The sequence below is a fragment of the Mizuhopecten yessoensis genome, unplaced genomic scaffold, assembly GCF_002113885.1.
Source record: "Mizuhopecten yessoensis strain PY_sf001 unplaced genomic scaffold, ASM211388v2 scaffold5877, whole genome shotgun sequence".
NCBI classification, from domain to species: Eukaryota; Metazoa; Mollusca; class Bivalvia; order Pectinida; family Pectinidae; genus Mizuhopecten; species Mizuhopecten yessoensis.
In genome coordinates this window covers 1344985-1362379 of record NW_018406268.1, presented here as the reverse complement: position 1 = coordinate 1362379, position 17395 = coordinate 1344985, and the positions used below count along the sequence as shown (strand labels likewise).

The window sequence follows — 17395 nt, the reverse complement described above, 5'->3', positions numbered from 1 at the left end:
CATTACATATCTCTCTAGATAAACAGAAAATATCGATTACCGTTTTATAATTGTACCCATCTCTATTTGAAATATCTGTAGTGGTTTTTTTTTTACAAAAACAATCCTCCGGCGATGGCTCCATATATGGGAATAATTGTTTTCACATCACCTAAAAACATGCCAAGTTTCATGCTTTTACATAAAACACCAATTCCTCCATACATGTTGATGAATCTGCAGTGTAGGAAGAATGCAGCGAAATGGGAAATTTGTCTATCAAACCTGTTATAACGTTACAAATTTACAACTTCATAACTGTGATAGATAATTCATACCAAACTAACACTCCATGTAAACCCCATCAGATTAAATAACCTCGGAGACTTGGGCCCGTATTCATGAAACCGTTCTCATGCTCATGCACGGATTTTGTGTTCTAGTCTAAGTGTTTGTTTCGTTTATATATTGATATTACAATCTTATTTTGTCAATGATTTGGAAAAAAATTGAAGAGACTTTAAGCCAAATACCTGTTTTCGATGGTTAGGTTTGACGTTTTGATCGTTTGACATGATTTAAGTGAGTTACAAGAAAGTTGGTTTGAGCACAGAATCTATGCTTGATCATGAGAATGGTTTCATGTATACGGGCCTAGATCACCAGCAGAGCGAACCACATTTGTGCATACAATTAAGTGGAAAATACCAGTAATGGAAGCACCTGTTTGAAAATGTTTTTTGTAGATGTAGAAAGGCAAACAAAGTAACATATTACTTTACCATATGTCCCTTTTGTCTCATAAGGTTCATTAGTGGTACTGAAGGATAACATGATGCGAACAATAATTTGCATACGATTTTATTCCTTATAGTTGATAATTAGATTTGAATAGCTACTATTCTTACATGATTGTGAAAGTGGTTGTTTAAAAGCTTAAAGTTTCATTTTGGATTTGAAATTCAAAGATGATTACTATGTCATAAGACTTGCCTTATTTTCTGGTGGTTTTTTTAAACGATTTTCAAGTTTGTTTTTTACCATCTATTTTTATCATCGATGGTCTCTTGACTGCCTTTTTCTGAAGTTTAAAAAGTTAAATAGAAACTAAAAAGAATACTGATATTCCATTGATAACATTAAAAGAAAGTGAGAGTGCTTGTAGGTCCGACATCGTTGAAAGCTGTTGCTTGTAGTGAATTCTTCGTTGTTGAGCACGAATCGATTGTAAATCAACTTTTATTTTCTTTTTGCACGAAAATCTCATTAGTCACGTACTAAGTACCAATAACTTGCACCTTATACGATGCACTGCTGTTATTTGTATTTATTTCTTAATATGTTGAATCTCATGGTGTTTTTCCCGGTTGGACCATATATTTTACCACCTATATGTTTATGCATTGAATACGTGGTTGCTTGTATGTTTGACACTATTCTTGCACGGCCTTTTTCTATGTTTTGTCCCGGCATTACATAATGCCTATATGTACTGAACTTTACCGTGCAAGAATAGGTCGATTTATGTCCCTAACCTTAAAATACTTTAACATACAATCACCAAATTTGCTTCTTCTTCTTCTTGGTATAATAGTTATCACATCTTTATTTCCCTTATGACCGATATCTATGTGCAATTTTTAGAGTGTGTGCAATATTTCAACTCAACAGACTATTTGATACTTTCCAGTAGTTTTAGTAATGGAGAGGCGTATGTTCAAGTATGTTCACAATTTGTTTACATGAGTATAATATAGTGACAAAATGCAAGTCTGGATTTCGCCCCGGTGATTTCACAGTAAACCAATTATTGGCTATGACAAATGATTTGGGAAGGGCAGTTGATTCGGGAAAAGAGCTGTGTTTTGTAAAATAAACCAGGCATTTGACCGTGTGTGGCACAAATACCTTATATACAAACTTATTAATATTAGGTTAGGCGGTAAAGTGATTCAATGGTTCAAAAACTATTTAACAAACAGAAAACAAAAAGTTATTATTAACGGAGTGGAATCATACTTGGCAGATATCAAGGCTGGTGTTCCTCAAGGTTCGATATTAGGGCCTCTTATGTTTTTACTTTATATGAAGGATATTGGTATTGATATTGCCTCTGTAATGAAGCTTTTCGCTGACGACACCTCGATGTATATCATAGTTGATACGCCCTTTTTGGCAGCTGAACGACTAAATAATGACTTAGAAAAAAAATCGATATTTGGGCTAAACTTTGGCCAGTTGATTTCAATCCACAAAACAACTAAGAGTATTATTATATCAAGGAAAAGAGTCTCTCCCAATCAACATTTCCTATATCTTAATAATGTCCCCATAGAAAATGTGAACTGCCACAAACATGTAGGTGTTACACTGTTTGAAGATTGTAGTAGGTCTATGAATGTTGATGACATTATCAACATGGTGACGACTAAACTAAACCTTTTACGGAAAATACGTTTTACCCTTTATGAAAAAAGTTTACAAATATTATATTTTACTTTTATATGACCCATTTTGGAATATGCTGACGTCGTCTGGGACAATCTAACTATTGAATATGTAAATAAGCATGAGAAAATTAACCAGGAGGCAGCGAGAATAGTATGTGGTGCTACAAAACTTACAAACCTAAATAAGTTGTATATAGAAACCGGATGGGAAAATTTAAGTGAAAGGAGGAAAAAAACATAAATTGACACAATTTAAAAAAAAATGTTTCATTGTCTCACTCCTGATTATCTTTCCAAGCTTGTACCTCATAGCAGGTCTGAAATATTTATATTTACGATCGAGACAATATCAAATATATCATACTAGATTACGTCTCGGATGCAGTTCTTTAAAACGCCATCTTTTTGTAAGAACTCTTGTTGACAATTGCTTATGTTCATGTGGACATTTTGTAGAAGACAGTTACCACTATTTGTTGTCTTGTACTAATCACATTAAATCACGCCAAAGATACTTGACTCCTTTGCCTTACCAATTAAGTGTTGATGTATTACTGTTTGGTGATGTATGAATAACGTATGATCAAAATATAAAAACATTGTTATATCTACTCAAAATGTTTAGGGTGGTCGGATGGTGCAGTGGAAAGCGCACTTGTCTTTCACCAAATGGGTTTTCTCCGGGTACTCCGGTTTCCTCCCACACAAAGACCCCCGCGCGCTAACATCCGGGCCAACAAGAGTGATTTATATACGTTGAATAACTTTTTATTTTATAAAATCAACCAGAAGATTTACAAGCAGTTACAGTTTAGCTACATTGCATTATCATGTAAACTTAACTACCCACCCAACCGGGTAAACTCCCGTTACTTTCTTCATCCCTAATATCATGTTCTATCTTTCTTTCTTAACAGCTTCTTATGTACATATTTTGGCTATCACTGCAAAGTTATACATGTATTTTCAGCTAAGCTTGTTATAAACGATGAGAAGGACTATGTATAAGTACAATAGTACTTGTTTCCGAATCATCCGATTGAAACGTTTATGTAATTGTACATGTTTATTGACATGAATAAAACATGGTTTAAACTAAACTTATTCTTCTTTGGATTTTATGTACATGTAGACAAATTTTGAAAGTTGAGGATAGTGTTATTTCTTTGCCAAAATTCATGTGTACCCGTTTGAATAGCCTTAACAAATTCATTTACGTCTACCTCACTATACCAAAGGTATGTTTTTCTTTTCATTTTCAGGAATGATTTATCAAATCTAAAGTCATGCCAAAAATAGTTTCCAACACTTTGCTACAGTTGTTTGGAGTGGTAAGAATTAAAATTAAAATAACTACAACTCATACTGCATGATTTGAAGCAGAATGTTTGAAAGTCAATGGGCTGTCGTCTGTAGTATAACGCACAGTGGTGTATATTTTGAGTCATGTACGACTTCTATCAGCTATGATGCTTAACCAACTAAATATTGATGGTTGTCTAGAGGGAGGTCATGCACTCTCCGTTGCTGCATTCAATTAGCCGCTTTTGACCACGATGCTTTCAATAGTTTTAATTTCTTAATTGACATGGATAAGTAATATAACTGAATTTGTATTTTACTCATGTTCATTTCTTTTGACGAGGAAAAGTATCTTCGTTCGCAAGCATGTAGGTATTGATTGAAACTCATAACGTTCGGCTTCATATAAGACTAGACAACACATATTTGATATTGAATTGTTTTATTATAGATAAAGCACTGCGGACAAAAAAAACCACATTCTATAATATGCAAAGCAATCAGAACCATAAAAGTAGTGTGTTCTCAGAACAATTTAAGTAGAGAAAGTCATATTATTCATACATGTATGCAATTAAAGAAAAAGCAATTCAATTCTTTATCATGTAAACTAAATTCATTCAACACAATCCTATTTGAGTTGTTGGCATGTTGACCACACGTATATTGATGTTATTCTGTAAACAGTGAACCAAAGATACAATTAGGTATTATTGCAAAACTGTTAAATGACTTTAAATTCTCGAGCATTTAGGTTGTTTACGATTTTAAATGATTGTTTGAAAATTTTCAGGCTACTATTGCTCCTTCTAAATCAAAGCTTTACATCAATTTATTACAAAGAGGAATCACCAGTAATAAAATAAATCGTGACTTTACTATATAGCGTTTCGAAATTGGCATTTTTCAAACTTTTACGAAACGCATGTTTAGTAATTTAAAACTACCTGCAGAAATTGATACCAGCGCTAGTATTTATTAGATTAACAGAGTTAGGGGGAAAAAATACATCGCTATTTTCCCAACAATGGTTGTCATTTTTCCTTTGCATATAATTATGATATAGCCCATACGTATTGAATCATTAAGCAGTAAAAATAATAAAATATATAATTAAAATTGCTTTTGAATTACTCGTTGTTTTCAAAAAACATTTCTATGCAACATCGAAAACATAACCCGTAGATTTTTGATGGAGATTAGTAAAATGTCTGTTTTAGGAATGTGCCACATAAACCATCAGAAATGTGATGACGTTTTTTGAAGTTTATGAAGTTTACAATAACAACAAGAAAATCTATACTTATTAAAATATCGGTGTTTTTTTTTAGTTTATTTAATTACTATCATTTCTAAATTTTGTATCAAGCATATTTTCGTCAATGTTTAAAATGTAATGCCTCAAAAATCTCCAAATGGGTTAAGACTCCTTAGAAGTATATGATGCCAATTCATCATCGGATATCTTATAATTATGTTAATTTTGTAAATAAAAATCTAGTTAGGCGTGCATGACCACTGTGTGGTAAATAATCATTTACTGTTGCCCGGAGTTCTAATTGGCTAAGAACGTGGACCTACTTGTGTATTAGAAACAAGTTTTGCTGTTACTTCAGAAATATGATGCACCTTTTTTATTTTTTAAATGACAATTTTAGGGAGTCTATACTGTATCTTTAACGTGATTTGGACTATCGTAAAGGATTATTGTTACAAATCATTAGAATATGATTAATTGAATATAATGTGTTAATCTTTAAGGAAATCTTCAAATAAAAAAATCAAATTTAAAGATTGTATTCACAGATATGAAGCAACTTGATTATACAAATTTCATGTGGATGCCATTGATTTTGACTAAGACATTCGTTTTCATTGTTTTGTATTCCAAAGTATTAATAAACCATTTGTTCATGCTATACAAAAATATGAAGCTGAGCAGGTGTGTAAAAGACAATCTGAGAAGATTTAGTAAGTTTGATTTCTGACTGAATCGAAAAATCGAAGTTCATATTCCATGCATTTATCATAAACTGTTTGGGCTTCGGCTTTATCGATAGCGTTAACTAGATAGGCCGCCTCTACCTGGGCTTCTAGTTTCCTCCACGTGGAACCAGCGAAGTTGTCGTTCGCCCACGCTGTGTAGATTCCTTTGTCCTGCAATAAAACATGAAACATCATTAAACAGAGAACAGGAAAGATACATTTGAACAAGGAAACAGTTTAAATAAATATCATGATCAAAATGAAAAGTAAACGTTTTTAAAAATATCTATATTTCTTTCAATTTTCTCAGGAACATCCATTTTTGAGAGGGGGGGGGGGGGGGGGGGGGGGGNAACAAGGAAACAGTTTAAATAAATATCATGATCAAAATGAAAAGTAAACGTTTTTAAAAATATCTATATTTCTTTCAATTTTCTCAGGAACATCCATTTTTGAGAGGGGGGGGGGAGGGAGGGAGGAGCTGAGGGGGTATCACCAGCGTGTTTGCCTATAAATAGAGCTCAATCAAGAAAGTCTTGACACGTTCTAATATCTTTTAATATTTTATTCATTAAAATACCCATTGAACAAATATTTTTTCAATGTTTAGAAATGTGAAAGGATATTTATGTTGTCACGGGATATATTTTCATTTCAATTTTTAGGTAATGAGCAACATAGATAAGTTCATAAATTATCATTTAAAGCAGACTATTGATTTGTATTGCAAATTATAAATGCTGCATCATATATATGAAAAGTGTTCTATTTCGGATACTCTCACGTTATATTTAGTTAGTGAATTATTCATTTTGGGAGATGCGGAACACGATTCCCCGTCGGTATGTTTATTGTTATGAGATATCTTGCGGTAATTACATACTTACTGCTGTTGCTAACTGTTGTCCTATCCAATACCATGTCCGTAGACATGGCAGTAGAGCCACAAGAAAATATATGGGATTCATAGTTTCTGCCACAGTCTTCTCATAGGCAATGTACTCAGAACAGGCCTGTCCTAGTTTTACAGCACTATCGGCAACGTTTTCTTTGATTAACCAGCCATCTAACATTGCGGTGGCGTAGCTGAAAAAGACAGTTCGGTGTTAGACAGCAGCAAAAACATTTGAATCTGGTCCGTTTACCGTATACAAGTATACATGTCTCTACTTTGCGTGAAATGATATATATATATATATATACATAATCAGAAAACATTCAAAGTCCTTGTGATGGATAAATATTAAAAAAACAAATGACAAGAGTTTCTCAGTACCTCCAAACCGCTTTCAACTCTTCAAAAGTTCATCAGGGGAACTATGATGAACCGCTAAATTGATGAAAGCGCTAGGGAGGTACTAAGAAACTAACGCTAGGGAGGTACTAAGAAACTCTTTGTATTTGTTTTATATATATGACCGATCCATTCCCAGGTAATCTTCTGCGTCTTCGACACCCACTATGTAAATCTAGGTAAAATCCAAATATTGTCATTTCCTCACATCTAGACATCTCGGGTGGTGACAGCAAAACCTGTCTTTCGAAGATTACAGAGGAGCGACACCTGACTACAAGCCTCTCAATTTTACCGTCATGCTGCCGAGTGATTCTTTGATGTATATCTAAAGATAAAACGAGTCTACATGTCCCATACACAAGGTGGCGCACACTGTGCCTTCAAATTTGTGATGCCATAATCCAGGGATGCAGAGAACGTCATTGAGCATAACTCCAGGAGTATCGAGGATTATTTTGAGGAGTGGTTTTCTGTTTTGGTCAGTATTGAGGTGATAAATCCAGCTGAGTATGCGTTACTTTAATAGAATACATGAATAATGGTTGCTGACTGAAAGTCACTGCAGAATATTTTAATATCGACGTGATCATGAATTTCCCATAGAATACGTACGTGGCATAATTCTGAGAGAGAGTTCTCAGCAAATCTGTTACAGGTCCAGGAGAGCTTCTTCTTAAAGCAGCATCTATACTTAATTTAGATTTGTATACGTAGATGGCATCCTGTATGGTAAACTGGCCTACAAGTATAAATGTGCCTGACTTGTTAACGACAGCATATGTTCCTTCTTTTTCTATTTCATTTTTTTTTCATGTGAATTACATTTTTTAGTATATGAATTAATCTACCTGTTCTTAAATGTATGTATTGCAAAACCAGGGAAAAGTATACAATGACCTTTATAAAAACATTACTGTATTGCAAAAGAAAAGCTAGGGGAGTGAAACAAAACTGATAAATATAAAAAAAAAATCTGTTTTTAAGTAATGAAAAATAATCTCATATGTCAAAGTTTAGTTAATGATGAAATAAAATTTCCCGGAAAATGGATATTCTCAGTAATCTCTTGTTATTTGACATTGAATAACAGATAACTTTTCATGATAATAAATCCGGTAAAATAAATTATACATTAGAATAGACTTACATACTAGGTGGAAAATGTTTAAGACGCACAGACCACGAAGACGTATTCATTTAGAGTTATCCAATCACAACAGATACAATCTTTATAGTATAATGATAATTTATAGAACAGTTTATGGATAGAATCCTGTGTTTTGATTTAGATCAAAACTTGCTACCATTGAGGTTAATATAAACACTATTTTTCGGTATGTCCTGCATTATTATAACGCTTTTGTATCGGCATGGATTAGAAAATGCCAAATAAAATACGACCCTTATTTAAGTAAAGGTTTTATTTAAGCTATTGTCATTCAGGGGAAAAACAGATTCTAGTACACACCTTCAGGTTTTGGCAGTCGTACAGGGATTCTTAAACATTTGAAATCCTATCTCGTAAAAACTGAGTGCTAACTTCTAGTTATTAAAATGTATCACAGAAATAGTAGGACTGGTAAAAAGTAAAATATGTACTTATCAACTTACTGAGAACTCCTAATGATAATGAAAAGTGCGAATATTCTTTTTATAATTCTGATATTTAATCATTTCACTGTTAGAGAGAACTTATCACGTTAAAACGCATCATAAAAAGACGGTGTTTAAAGTAAAATGGACAAAACAGCTAAACAAAAGAAAAATAATTTTGTCTCCAAACATGACCGGATGCTGAAACTAGGTGCTCCGGGTTTCTCTGATCCGTCATGATGTCTCTTGTCTAACAATGTAAAAATAGAGGATAGTGTGTCTGTATTAGACACAGTAACTCCATAATCTATATCTTTTTCATGAATAAAATTGAAGATAAATAAGGGAACATAAAATCTTACAAAATTTCACCGGGTCGAGGTTTTTGTCCTTGATACCCTTGACGAATGCTGCTTGAAGTATGGCCTGTCTGGTGGCGTCTGTTGCAAGCCAAAGCTGGTCTGGTAATGTCGTTGTCATGTTGCTTCTACATTATACAGACAAATGTAAAATAAAGAATTTACAAGATTCAGTACAATAATCTATGTTAAAATATGGATGGTTTGAAATAATTCTTTCCATAAAATACGCAAATGTTCAATACACTAACATATAAGGTATCAGTAGCAGATAACGTTATTAGAGCCACCTCAATGTTTCTGCAAAAGTAGACCGAGAGAAATACATACATTATCGATTATGAAATTGCAAATAATCAAGCAATCAAGTAAAAAGTTATGAAAAAAAAGGAAAACAATACAGATATACGATGATGAAATGGCTCGGTGCAGAGCACCGATAGAGATATAGCAATACTAAAGTATAAGTGTAGCGTGTATGCACTTAACAAATACTTATATATTAATAAATACTAACATACTAATGTTAAAAAAAATAAGTATTGCTAGTTTGTTTTAAATTGTTAGTATAGAATGAAAATGATGTAGAATTTTACAATCCAAGAGCCAAAACTGAGTCCATGTAATGCCGTGCAAATATATTTTATAATACACTTAGTTTCCTGTACGCTTTGAACCTACTTTTTACAAAGTCGAACATTTATGCGCCACAATTGTAAGATTTCCAAATTAATAATGTTGGATCATTACGGCTATTCGCAAGAATATTTATTGAATTTCCTTGAACAAACAAGATTGTTGCTACATGTGAATGAACGAATTCTTTTAAGTTCGAACAATAAAATAATTCGAATGTTCATGTTTAAATTTGAAAGAACTGGTGAATGCATGTGCAAGTTAAAGCTAATGATACAAAATGAAATAATAATAATTGGATAAAATAAAGAAATTAACACTATAATGACGTGTCTTAATTAGGACATTTCGAAACATCTATAATTTTGAAACATTCAGAATGTTTGGTTTGTTTGTGTTTTACGTCATATTTACAGCTATGGCCATTTAAGGACGTGTCAGGTTTTGGTGGTGGAGGAAAGCCGGAGTTCCCGGAGAAAAACCACCGACCGACAGACGCATTAACCACTTGACCACCGCGGCCTTATGCAGTCTTTTATAATAACTTTTGATATGCCAAATATAATATTTAGTCAACTTTTTGATAAAAAAACAATGTCCATGATTCTATTGAATCTTTCATATAACATATAACATATAACATAACATTGAAATTGACACCAAAAGTATAAACTATCAAAAACACAACGTAGACTAACATACCTTTCTTTTTGATTGCTTCGCCCTGTAACTAAATCTTCAAGGCACTTTGTCACTTCGTCGCTTTGGAGCTAGTGATGAATATGTAGCACGTTTGGTAGGTTTATATATGGCGCTGGCATCAATTACTTATCTGATTCGACACAAGATCTTTCTTAAATGTCTAAAAGTATCATGCGTTAGTACTACACCAACTTGTACGCCTTATCGTTTAGACTTTTCCATAATAAGTTTGTCTAATTTCTAAAACGTAGTCCATTAAGTCTGATGAAATACAAACTTACATTAACAATTTTAGATTAAGGTAAAGTGAACTATCCAGTTATAATACATGTTATTATCATGGTCACTTATACGAAATATTTGTATAAGTCCTTTAATTTAAATCACATCACGCAATGCATTTTCAGAATTATAGTGGTTCAAAATTTAGAAAAATATAAACTCCAACTAGCCAGGTCAAACTAAGGACCTGTGCATTGCCATTGCATACTTTCGAATGTGGCCATACAGGAATTACAAGCATTCAGCATCAAAATCAGGGCCTATCTTTCCTGCCGATAGGTCTAAAATAACCTTGAGCATTGATAGATAGATAGCTTGGCAAAGGAAATAACTGTTTTACTGAGAAAACTCGTTGGTGGTTGTTATCTCTTCTACAAAAAACTAAGCAAATCTCTAAGTAAATAAAAAACAGCTCTAAGTGGAGCACTTCTTTGCGAATATAAATGAATAAGTGATATACTTTGTCTTACTCTGAATGAAGTTTAAGCATAATGATAAATGATTTCTTCAATTTTGATAAAAATGATAGTTTTAATATGTTTACTTGATTTAATATTACAATATGATTTATATTTTTGTAATAAAGATGTAATGAGGAGGTCACTATATATTTTCTTCAATTCAAGGACATAACAATCTCTACTACAGGCTTCTACTGCAGCTCGATCTTTAATAAAACATGACCAACAGGCAACTTCTAAGCTTATAAAAAGCTGGTCGATTCCAATTAGAAGATGTAGATGTAGACTGCTGTCGGACAAATGTACAACAAAGGAATTTCAATGATACAGGTTAATGAAGACTATGGACAAGTGTTATAGTCTGATTGGAAATCTATTTGGAAATATGCAATTTCTTTGTGTGATATGATTCTATATTTTTAGTGCTCATGTTTGTGCCTTGTTTTTTGGTTGTCACGACCCCCAGTTTTCGCTATAAGGACATGGCATTATCTTGATTTGACCTAGATTTACATGGCGGGTATCGTCGATGTAGCAAAAGACGCTTACCGTTCCGGAACACCTGGTCTAATTCTACTTGAATTTTTAAGCGGTCTCCATAGGATTTGTTTCCTTTGTTCGTATTTTGCCGTAGATATATCGATTTTAGTTCAATTTGGGTTTTGATTTTATTCTTTATTTTTTCTTACTGTTTCGTTTTTTCTCAGTTAAATTTTTGAACATTATATTAAATCCCAGTTACTTCACATATAAAAGTTATTTCATGATATTTACGCCGACAAGCTAATATGCTACACAAGGGATAGAGTAAAATTCCTTTGTGTCACATCATCGAGAGGAAGCGTCCAATTTGTTGGATGTTTTTTCAATTACTTATAGCTATTTGCGAAAGAAATAAATTTATTGGATTTTTCAATCATTGGCCTTCTTGATTATAAAGCAGGAAGTGTAATAGCTGCGTTACAGATCATGATATTTAGTCCATAAAACTTTTCTGCAGCATTTCTGAGAATAAGTTCAATTAGCTCCAGCTTCCTTCTGACCTTAATCGTTTTTTATTATGATGCAGTTAATAAAATGCATAGCTTGATATAACAAGAAGATAATCTATCTGTCATTATATATTGTTTGTTCTGTCTAAAGCAGCTAGAAATATAGTAGGTCTATTAAATGTGATTTAGACATAATTCATCTTTCTAAAACATTTGTATTAGCAAGGAATGATGTTCATTTAAGACATTTTTATTCATTTACATTACTATATATAAGGCTGTTTGTTTGCAATATCACCATACCCGGTAGATCTTTTGAAAACACCGACGTGACCAAAGGAAGGGTAAGTAAACAATATGTATATACATATTGATATTATATTGATATATTTATGATATATCTCTTTGACTAAAATGTTTGTACTAATTTAACTCGATTTTATCATGCTATAATTTTAATGCAATCTTCTCGGAGTAATTTGAAATGTCTTTTCTTTTTCTGATTTCTGCTTTCGTGCAATATTAAGATGTTCAATGCCATAAAACTCGTTTGTTTGTCTCTTTTGATTAATCAAGCATATTCAAAAGAAACCCTTCATTTTAGAATTTATGTGCATTTACTACAAACGCTTAAAATGATCACAAAACAGATATTTTGAAATTTTTACAAAATTTTCATTTGTACAAATTACTCTCGTCTGTCAAATAGTTTGAAATTGTTTTTTTTTTTATTAATTATCATTTTGGGCATCGTCATTAAATTTATCTCTGCATCTTATTAATTTTTGTAGCGTTATATGTAAATATTTCACTATTAAATTTACTGTTTGAAGCTGGTATTAAATATGTTTAATGATCACCAAGGAGAAAAGAATAAATTGCTCTTCTTACATCTGCCACATGTAATTAAGAAGGGATCAGTATATTATTTGTTATTAAATACCGTTTCGAGCACTTCTATCCGTCATTTTAAGGCTGAAAGTAATACCTGATCAAGAAGTGTTAATTGCAGTTGACTGTGTGCAATACAGAGTTTGATTTCGTGAAGTTTTTTTGTTCTCATTAAAATAGACAATATGCTACTTGAATAGAAAACGATCGTCTTCAAATATCAATAATTCAATATATAAGCTGGTTAGATTCACTCATGATGGTTTTCCTTGTGTTTGAATGTCTCTTACACCGAAATCAAGTTCTGTAGTTACATTATGTGTTGTCTTTGTCTTATGTAACTTTATTTATTATCCTAACAGAAAGATATTACCGACACGATGTCTCGTAAAACAGTGGTAAGTTCAACATGATTTTCACCTCAGTTTGCCAGAAGTTCTGTGTCAAAACTCAATGGAAGCCGGAAATGTAAAGGAAAACATTATATCTAGAAGATATAGAAGATATTCTTAAAATGTATCAAGTATTACAACAATGTAAAATCGAAAAATGTAAAATTTAACAATGGAAATTATGACAATTTTTTAATAATATGAGTTATAGGAATTTACATGAAGTGTCTAGAACAACAAGTCAAAACTTTATTTTTCAATGGAAATAATGACGACATTAAGACATCCAGCAAATGAAAAGTTTTAAATGGAAATTATAACAATTTCACTGTTATGTCAAAAAGGCTTAAGTTTTGCATGATATTCTATATTCTACGACAGTATAAATATGATAATGAAAAAAAAAAAATGTTATATAGTTTTCATCGGGATGCATGTTCCTATTGATTAATTAAGATGGCTTATTTTCTTACCTAGACCCAGATGTCTGATGACGTAGGTGCGTTCACTGATACCCTCTGGAATGGAACTGTGGCTGTGCGAAACTCAATCTTGAATGATGCCTTTATCCAGCATATAATTAGCGGGGATTTTGATCCATCCAAATTCGGTATGTATACATATAGTCAGACAACGACATTTTATTATTTAGATTATTTGCTCGACTTCACATTTCATTTAAATATTACGAACTACCTGGAAAAAAAATTGCACGATTTTCACCATTATTTTAAGAAGCTGATAAAATGCTACATATTTTCTTCGTATTTTTTTAAAATCTGCAGTATTTAAATTCGCTAGATTATCGCAATAAAATTCTATGTTAAACACTATAAAGCATAAGAACATTGATAATCCTTTGACTGTTAAGGGTTTTGATTTACAATTGCGTCTATTTATTAACAGGAAAATTTGGTGTACAGAATACACTTTTTACATTCAATACTCATGGGTTTATCGAATTGGCCAAGTCTAAAACTGGGAGTGATATACCAATCCAAACCATTTTGGAACAGGTGTCTGCGGAGTATCAGAAGTAAGACCTTTTGCAGTGTTTTTTTATATTAGCAGTTTCAGACTTAATCATTAATAATAGGTTCATTTAACTTCGGTAAGTAACTTCCAATACACTAACGTCACCTTTTACGAAGCTTGCATTATGTCAGCGACGCTCTCCGAGTAAGAAGTATCAGTTTTAACATAGCAATAATAAAAAATATCTCATAATGTGTATCTGTTTCTAACTTGTTTACAATTGGCATATGCATTGTTACAAGCTGCATAATTGTATACCATTTTGTCCATTCATAAACTAAGCGTTTTTATATATTATCTCTAAAGTAGCAAACTGCACGAATATTCCTCACATAAAAACAAAGTTTGTAAGTGATTAGCCACAGGGTTTGATAAGTTATAAGATTTCGAAGACACATAAGCGCATTATACTGTGAACAAGATTTACACAAACAGCACACATGTCAAGCTGTTCAAGAAGGACCTAGATTTATAAGGATTCTATTTCCTTTGTTTCTGAGATTGATCTTCATATTATTTGTCACGTGATGCCTTTTTTTCTTCATTTCACAACAAGCTAAGCGTTTTTATCATTTCTGACCCTGTAGTCAGTGGGGATTTTGTCTATCGATTGAAATTCCATGTACACGTATTTGCATGTACACATAGTGTTAACGATAGGTTAAAATTTGTATCTGATGTATGATGTTTTTCAGCTCTTACGCGGCCATGAAGATAACATGGAGTGTTCAAGACACCACTGGATATAATTTAGACCCGGCGACACAGGCCTACGTCAGTCATGAAAGGACAGTTGCTACTGATAACACTCCGGTTTACACCCTGGTGGCCGTACTTGCACGTATGAGGCTTTGGTCTTGGCTAGGAGGGCATATGCAAAAAGTAAGCAAATGAAGTCGTCATTACTTATGTTTTGTCTTTATATATTTTATAATGTTACCAGTTCAAAAATTGGGTTACATTTATAAGTTTTAACTAGTCGAATAACCTCTTGGGCAGTTTAAGTTTTATTCATTACGACCGAGCATCGGATTAACTGGTATCCAAAAGAAATCACGTTTTTCGTTGGTTCATCCACAGCTGCATTACACAGCTGCAAAAGTACATTAAATTACCCCGCTGACCCGTCCATGTTTGTTTTGGTGGAATGTTTGATATTTGTTGGCTATTATGTTTCCATAACGCTTACTTACCCAGAATCCGAAATTCAAGATGGCCAATCATTTTTTCGTTGGTACGACTTAGTCCATACTTGGCGTTAAATTATACAAGTGAATAGTCCTGACGTTGACGTATTGTATATTAGATTCCATGATCAAATATTGCCTCAATAACTTTGAATTAATCAATACCTGTCAGACTTTAACTTCTATAGCATTGGTTAAATGTGTTCATACTTGGTAGTTTTAATATTGCCACTACCAATTTCTTGCAATATTTGTTAGCGTATTCCGTCTTTGCGTATTGCAGAATTATCTTCTCTTGAGAACAGGAATTGATTGTTACGTCATTTGTTAAAGAGAGTAACGTCATCAATTTTTAAGAAAACGACGTAATTTTCTCACACAAACCAATGACGTAACAATCAATACCTGCTCCCAAGAGAAGATAACTCTGCAATACGCAAAGACGGAATACACGTTTATAAATAATGTTATTATTTTTTCATATTATTACAAACAATTGATTGGCCAGGAGTGAATCACGTGTCAACCGATAAAAACTGATATTGACTTGGAGCGCGTGATTTTTGTTGAAGGACTGGGTGTTTCTATAAATAGAATTATGACGTGTCTCCAAACAATGCACCTCCCGCTGCCGTAGTTTTTTTGCTGTGTTTTTTTTTTATTTGTAAGATTGCTTACATCCCTGTTTTGTAAAGGATAAAACAATTGTAGCCTTTGGCGTCCGAGTTCAATATATCTTTTCTCAGGTCGATAAATCCAGGTATCGACCTCAGCCAAAGGCTATAATTGAATATTATATGATTTTGGAATTGCAATATATTGTAAAAAAATCAACTATTTGTTAAGGTTTAAGCACAGTCATGAAATCATTCTAAATAACTAATGCCATTTGTTTATTACTTTTCTCCAAATTAAGATTGTTCGGTTGAGACCTTCACAATTTTATAAAATAATTTTCAAATTATTATTAAAAATTATTGAATTGATGCTCAAATTCCGTTTTCAATATTTAGATATACAATAAATATTGTCATATATTGCAGTATTCACTGAATTATTACCAGCTATTGTAATATGCAAATTGCATGCAACCCCACCCCTAATACAAATGGCCAGGCAAACGAGGAGAGCCCATTAACCTGTCAGTATTCTTGTTGATTTACTGTAAAATGGATTTTTTTGCGTTTGTCAATGTTCTCGTTGTGACTCTTTAAACTGTGGGCGATGTGGAAATTTTTCGCATTGGCAATGATTGTGAATATATATATTCTAGATCTCAAAAATCTAAATAATAAACCAATAAATATTAGCATGAGGATAGTCTCATACTAATATACTCAATACAGATAAACGCAATTACTTCCACTTTCACAGTAGTTACTGTAAATCGCTTTTGTATGCTGTTGTTTGTATGAAATTTTAATGGATTTACACTCAATTATCAAAAAGAAATGTGATATTTCTTTATTTTCATTACTTATAGGCAAATATGGGCGTATACAGAAGATGGGCGACATTGACCTTTGACCCACAGAACACTGCATATGAAGCTGTACAAACTGCTCTAAACGCTGCCTTTGCTAGGAATATCATCGATCTGCCGACAGCACAGAATATATTTGATACAAGTATGCAATGTGAGAGGGACTTTTTCACAGCATTTGTCTAGACGGATACTGACAATGTATATATCCAGTTTCTTGTTTGCTGTCTCCAACCCAAAACGTGTAAGCTGTTCTTTTAGTTCTTGCTTTTAACGCGTGGATAAATAAATATTATTCTTGACTGCCATATTGTCAATAACATTGGTTATATTATAAGTTACTTCTGCAATAAAAACGAATATTTAAA

The 17395-nt window shown here is 32.7% G+C and overlaps 2 protein-coding genes across 2 annotated transcripts; one reads left to right on the top strand and one right to left on the bottom strand.

The window, feature by feature from the left end:
* Positions 1–4156: 4156 nt before the first annotated feature.
* On the bottom strand, positions 4157–10411 carry LOC110451234. The gene is made up of 5 exons (XM_021499153.1): positions 10305–10411; positions 8970–9094; positions 7627–7753; positions 6605–6803; positions 4157–5888 (listed from the first exon to the last, which is right to left on the bottom strand). Exons 2-5 carry the CDS (start codon positions 9085–9087, stop codon positions 5700–5702), a joined length of 633 nt encoding a protein of 210 aa, XP_021354828.1. The 5' UTR covers positions 9088–9094; positions 10305–10411; the 3' UTR covers positions 4157–5699.
* A 1908-nt stretch (positions 10412–12319) lies between these two features.
* LOC110451247 lies at positions 12320–17395 on the top strand. Its single transcript, XM_021499165.1, has 6 exons — positions 12320–12383; positions 13293–13328; positions 13800–13932; positions 14229–14358; positions 15053–15239; positions 17028–17395. The coding sequence occupies exons 2-6, from the start codon at positions 13311–13313 to the stop codon at positions 17211–17213; spliced, it is 654 nt and encodes a 217-aa protein (XP_021354840.1). The 5' UTR covers positions 12320–12383; positions 13293–13310; the 3' UTR covers positions 17214–17395.

Excerpts from the sequence above, each read along its gene's own strand:
- LOC110451234 (XM_021499153.1), bottom strand. The coding sequence starts at position 9,087 with ATGACAACGACATTACCAGACCAGCTTTGGCTTGCAACAGACGCCACC. Across the intron at positions 7,754-8,969 it reads CCTCGACCCGGTGAAATTTT|GCCAGTTTACCATACAGGAT; the intron begins GTAAGATTTTAT and ends TTATACTTGTAG. Across the intron at positions 5,889-6,604 it reads GACAACAGTTAGCAACAGCA|GACAAAGGAATCTACACAGC; the intron begins GTAAGTATGTAA and ends GTTTTATTGCAG.
- LOC110451247 (XM_021499165.1), top strand. Across the intron at positions 14,359-15,052 it reads GTGTCTGCGGAGTATCAGAA|CTCTTACGCGGCCATGAAGA; the intron begins GTAAGACCTTTT and ends GATGTTTTTCAG. Across the intron at positions 15,240-17,027 it reads TAGGAGGGCATATGCAAAAA|GCAAATATGGGCGTATACAG; the intron begins GTAAGCAAATGA and ends CATTACTTATAG.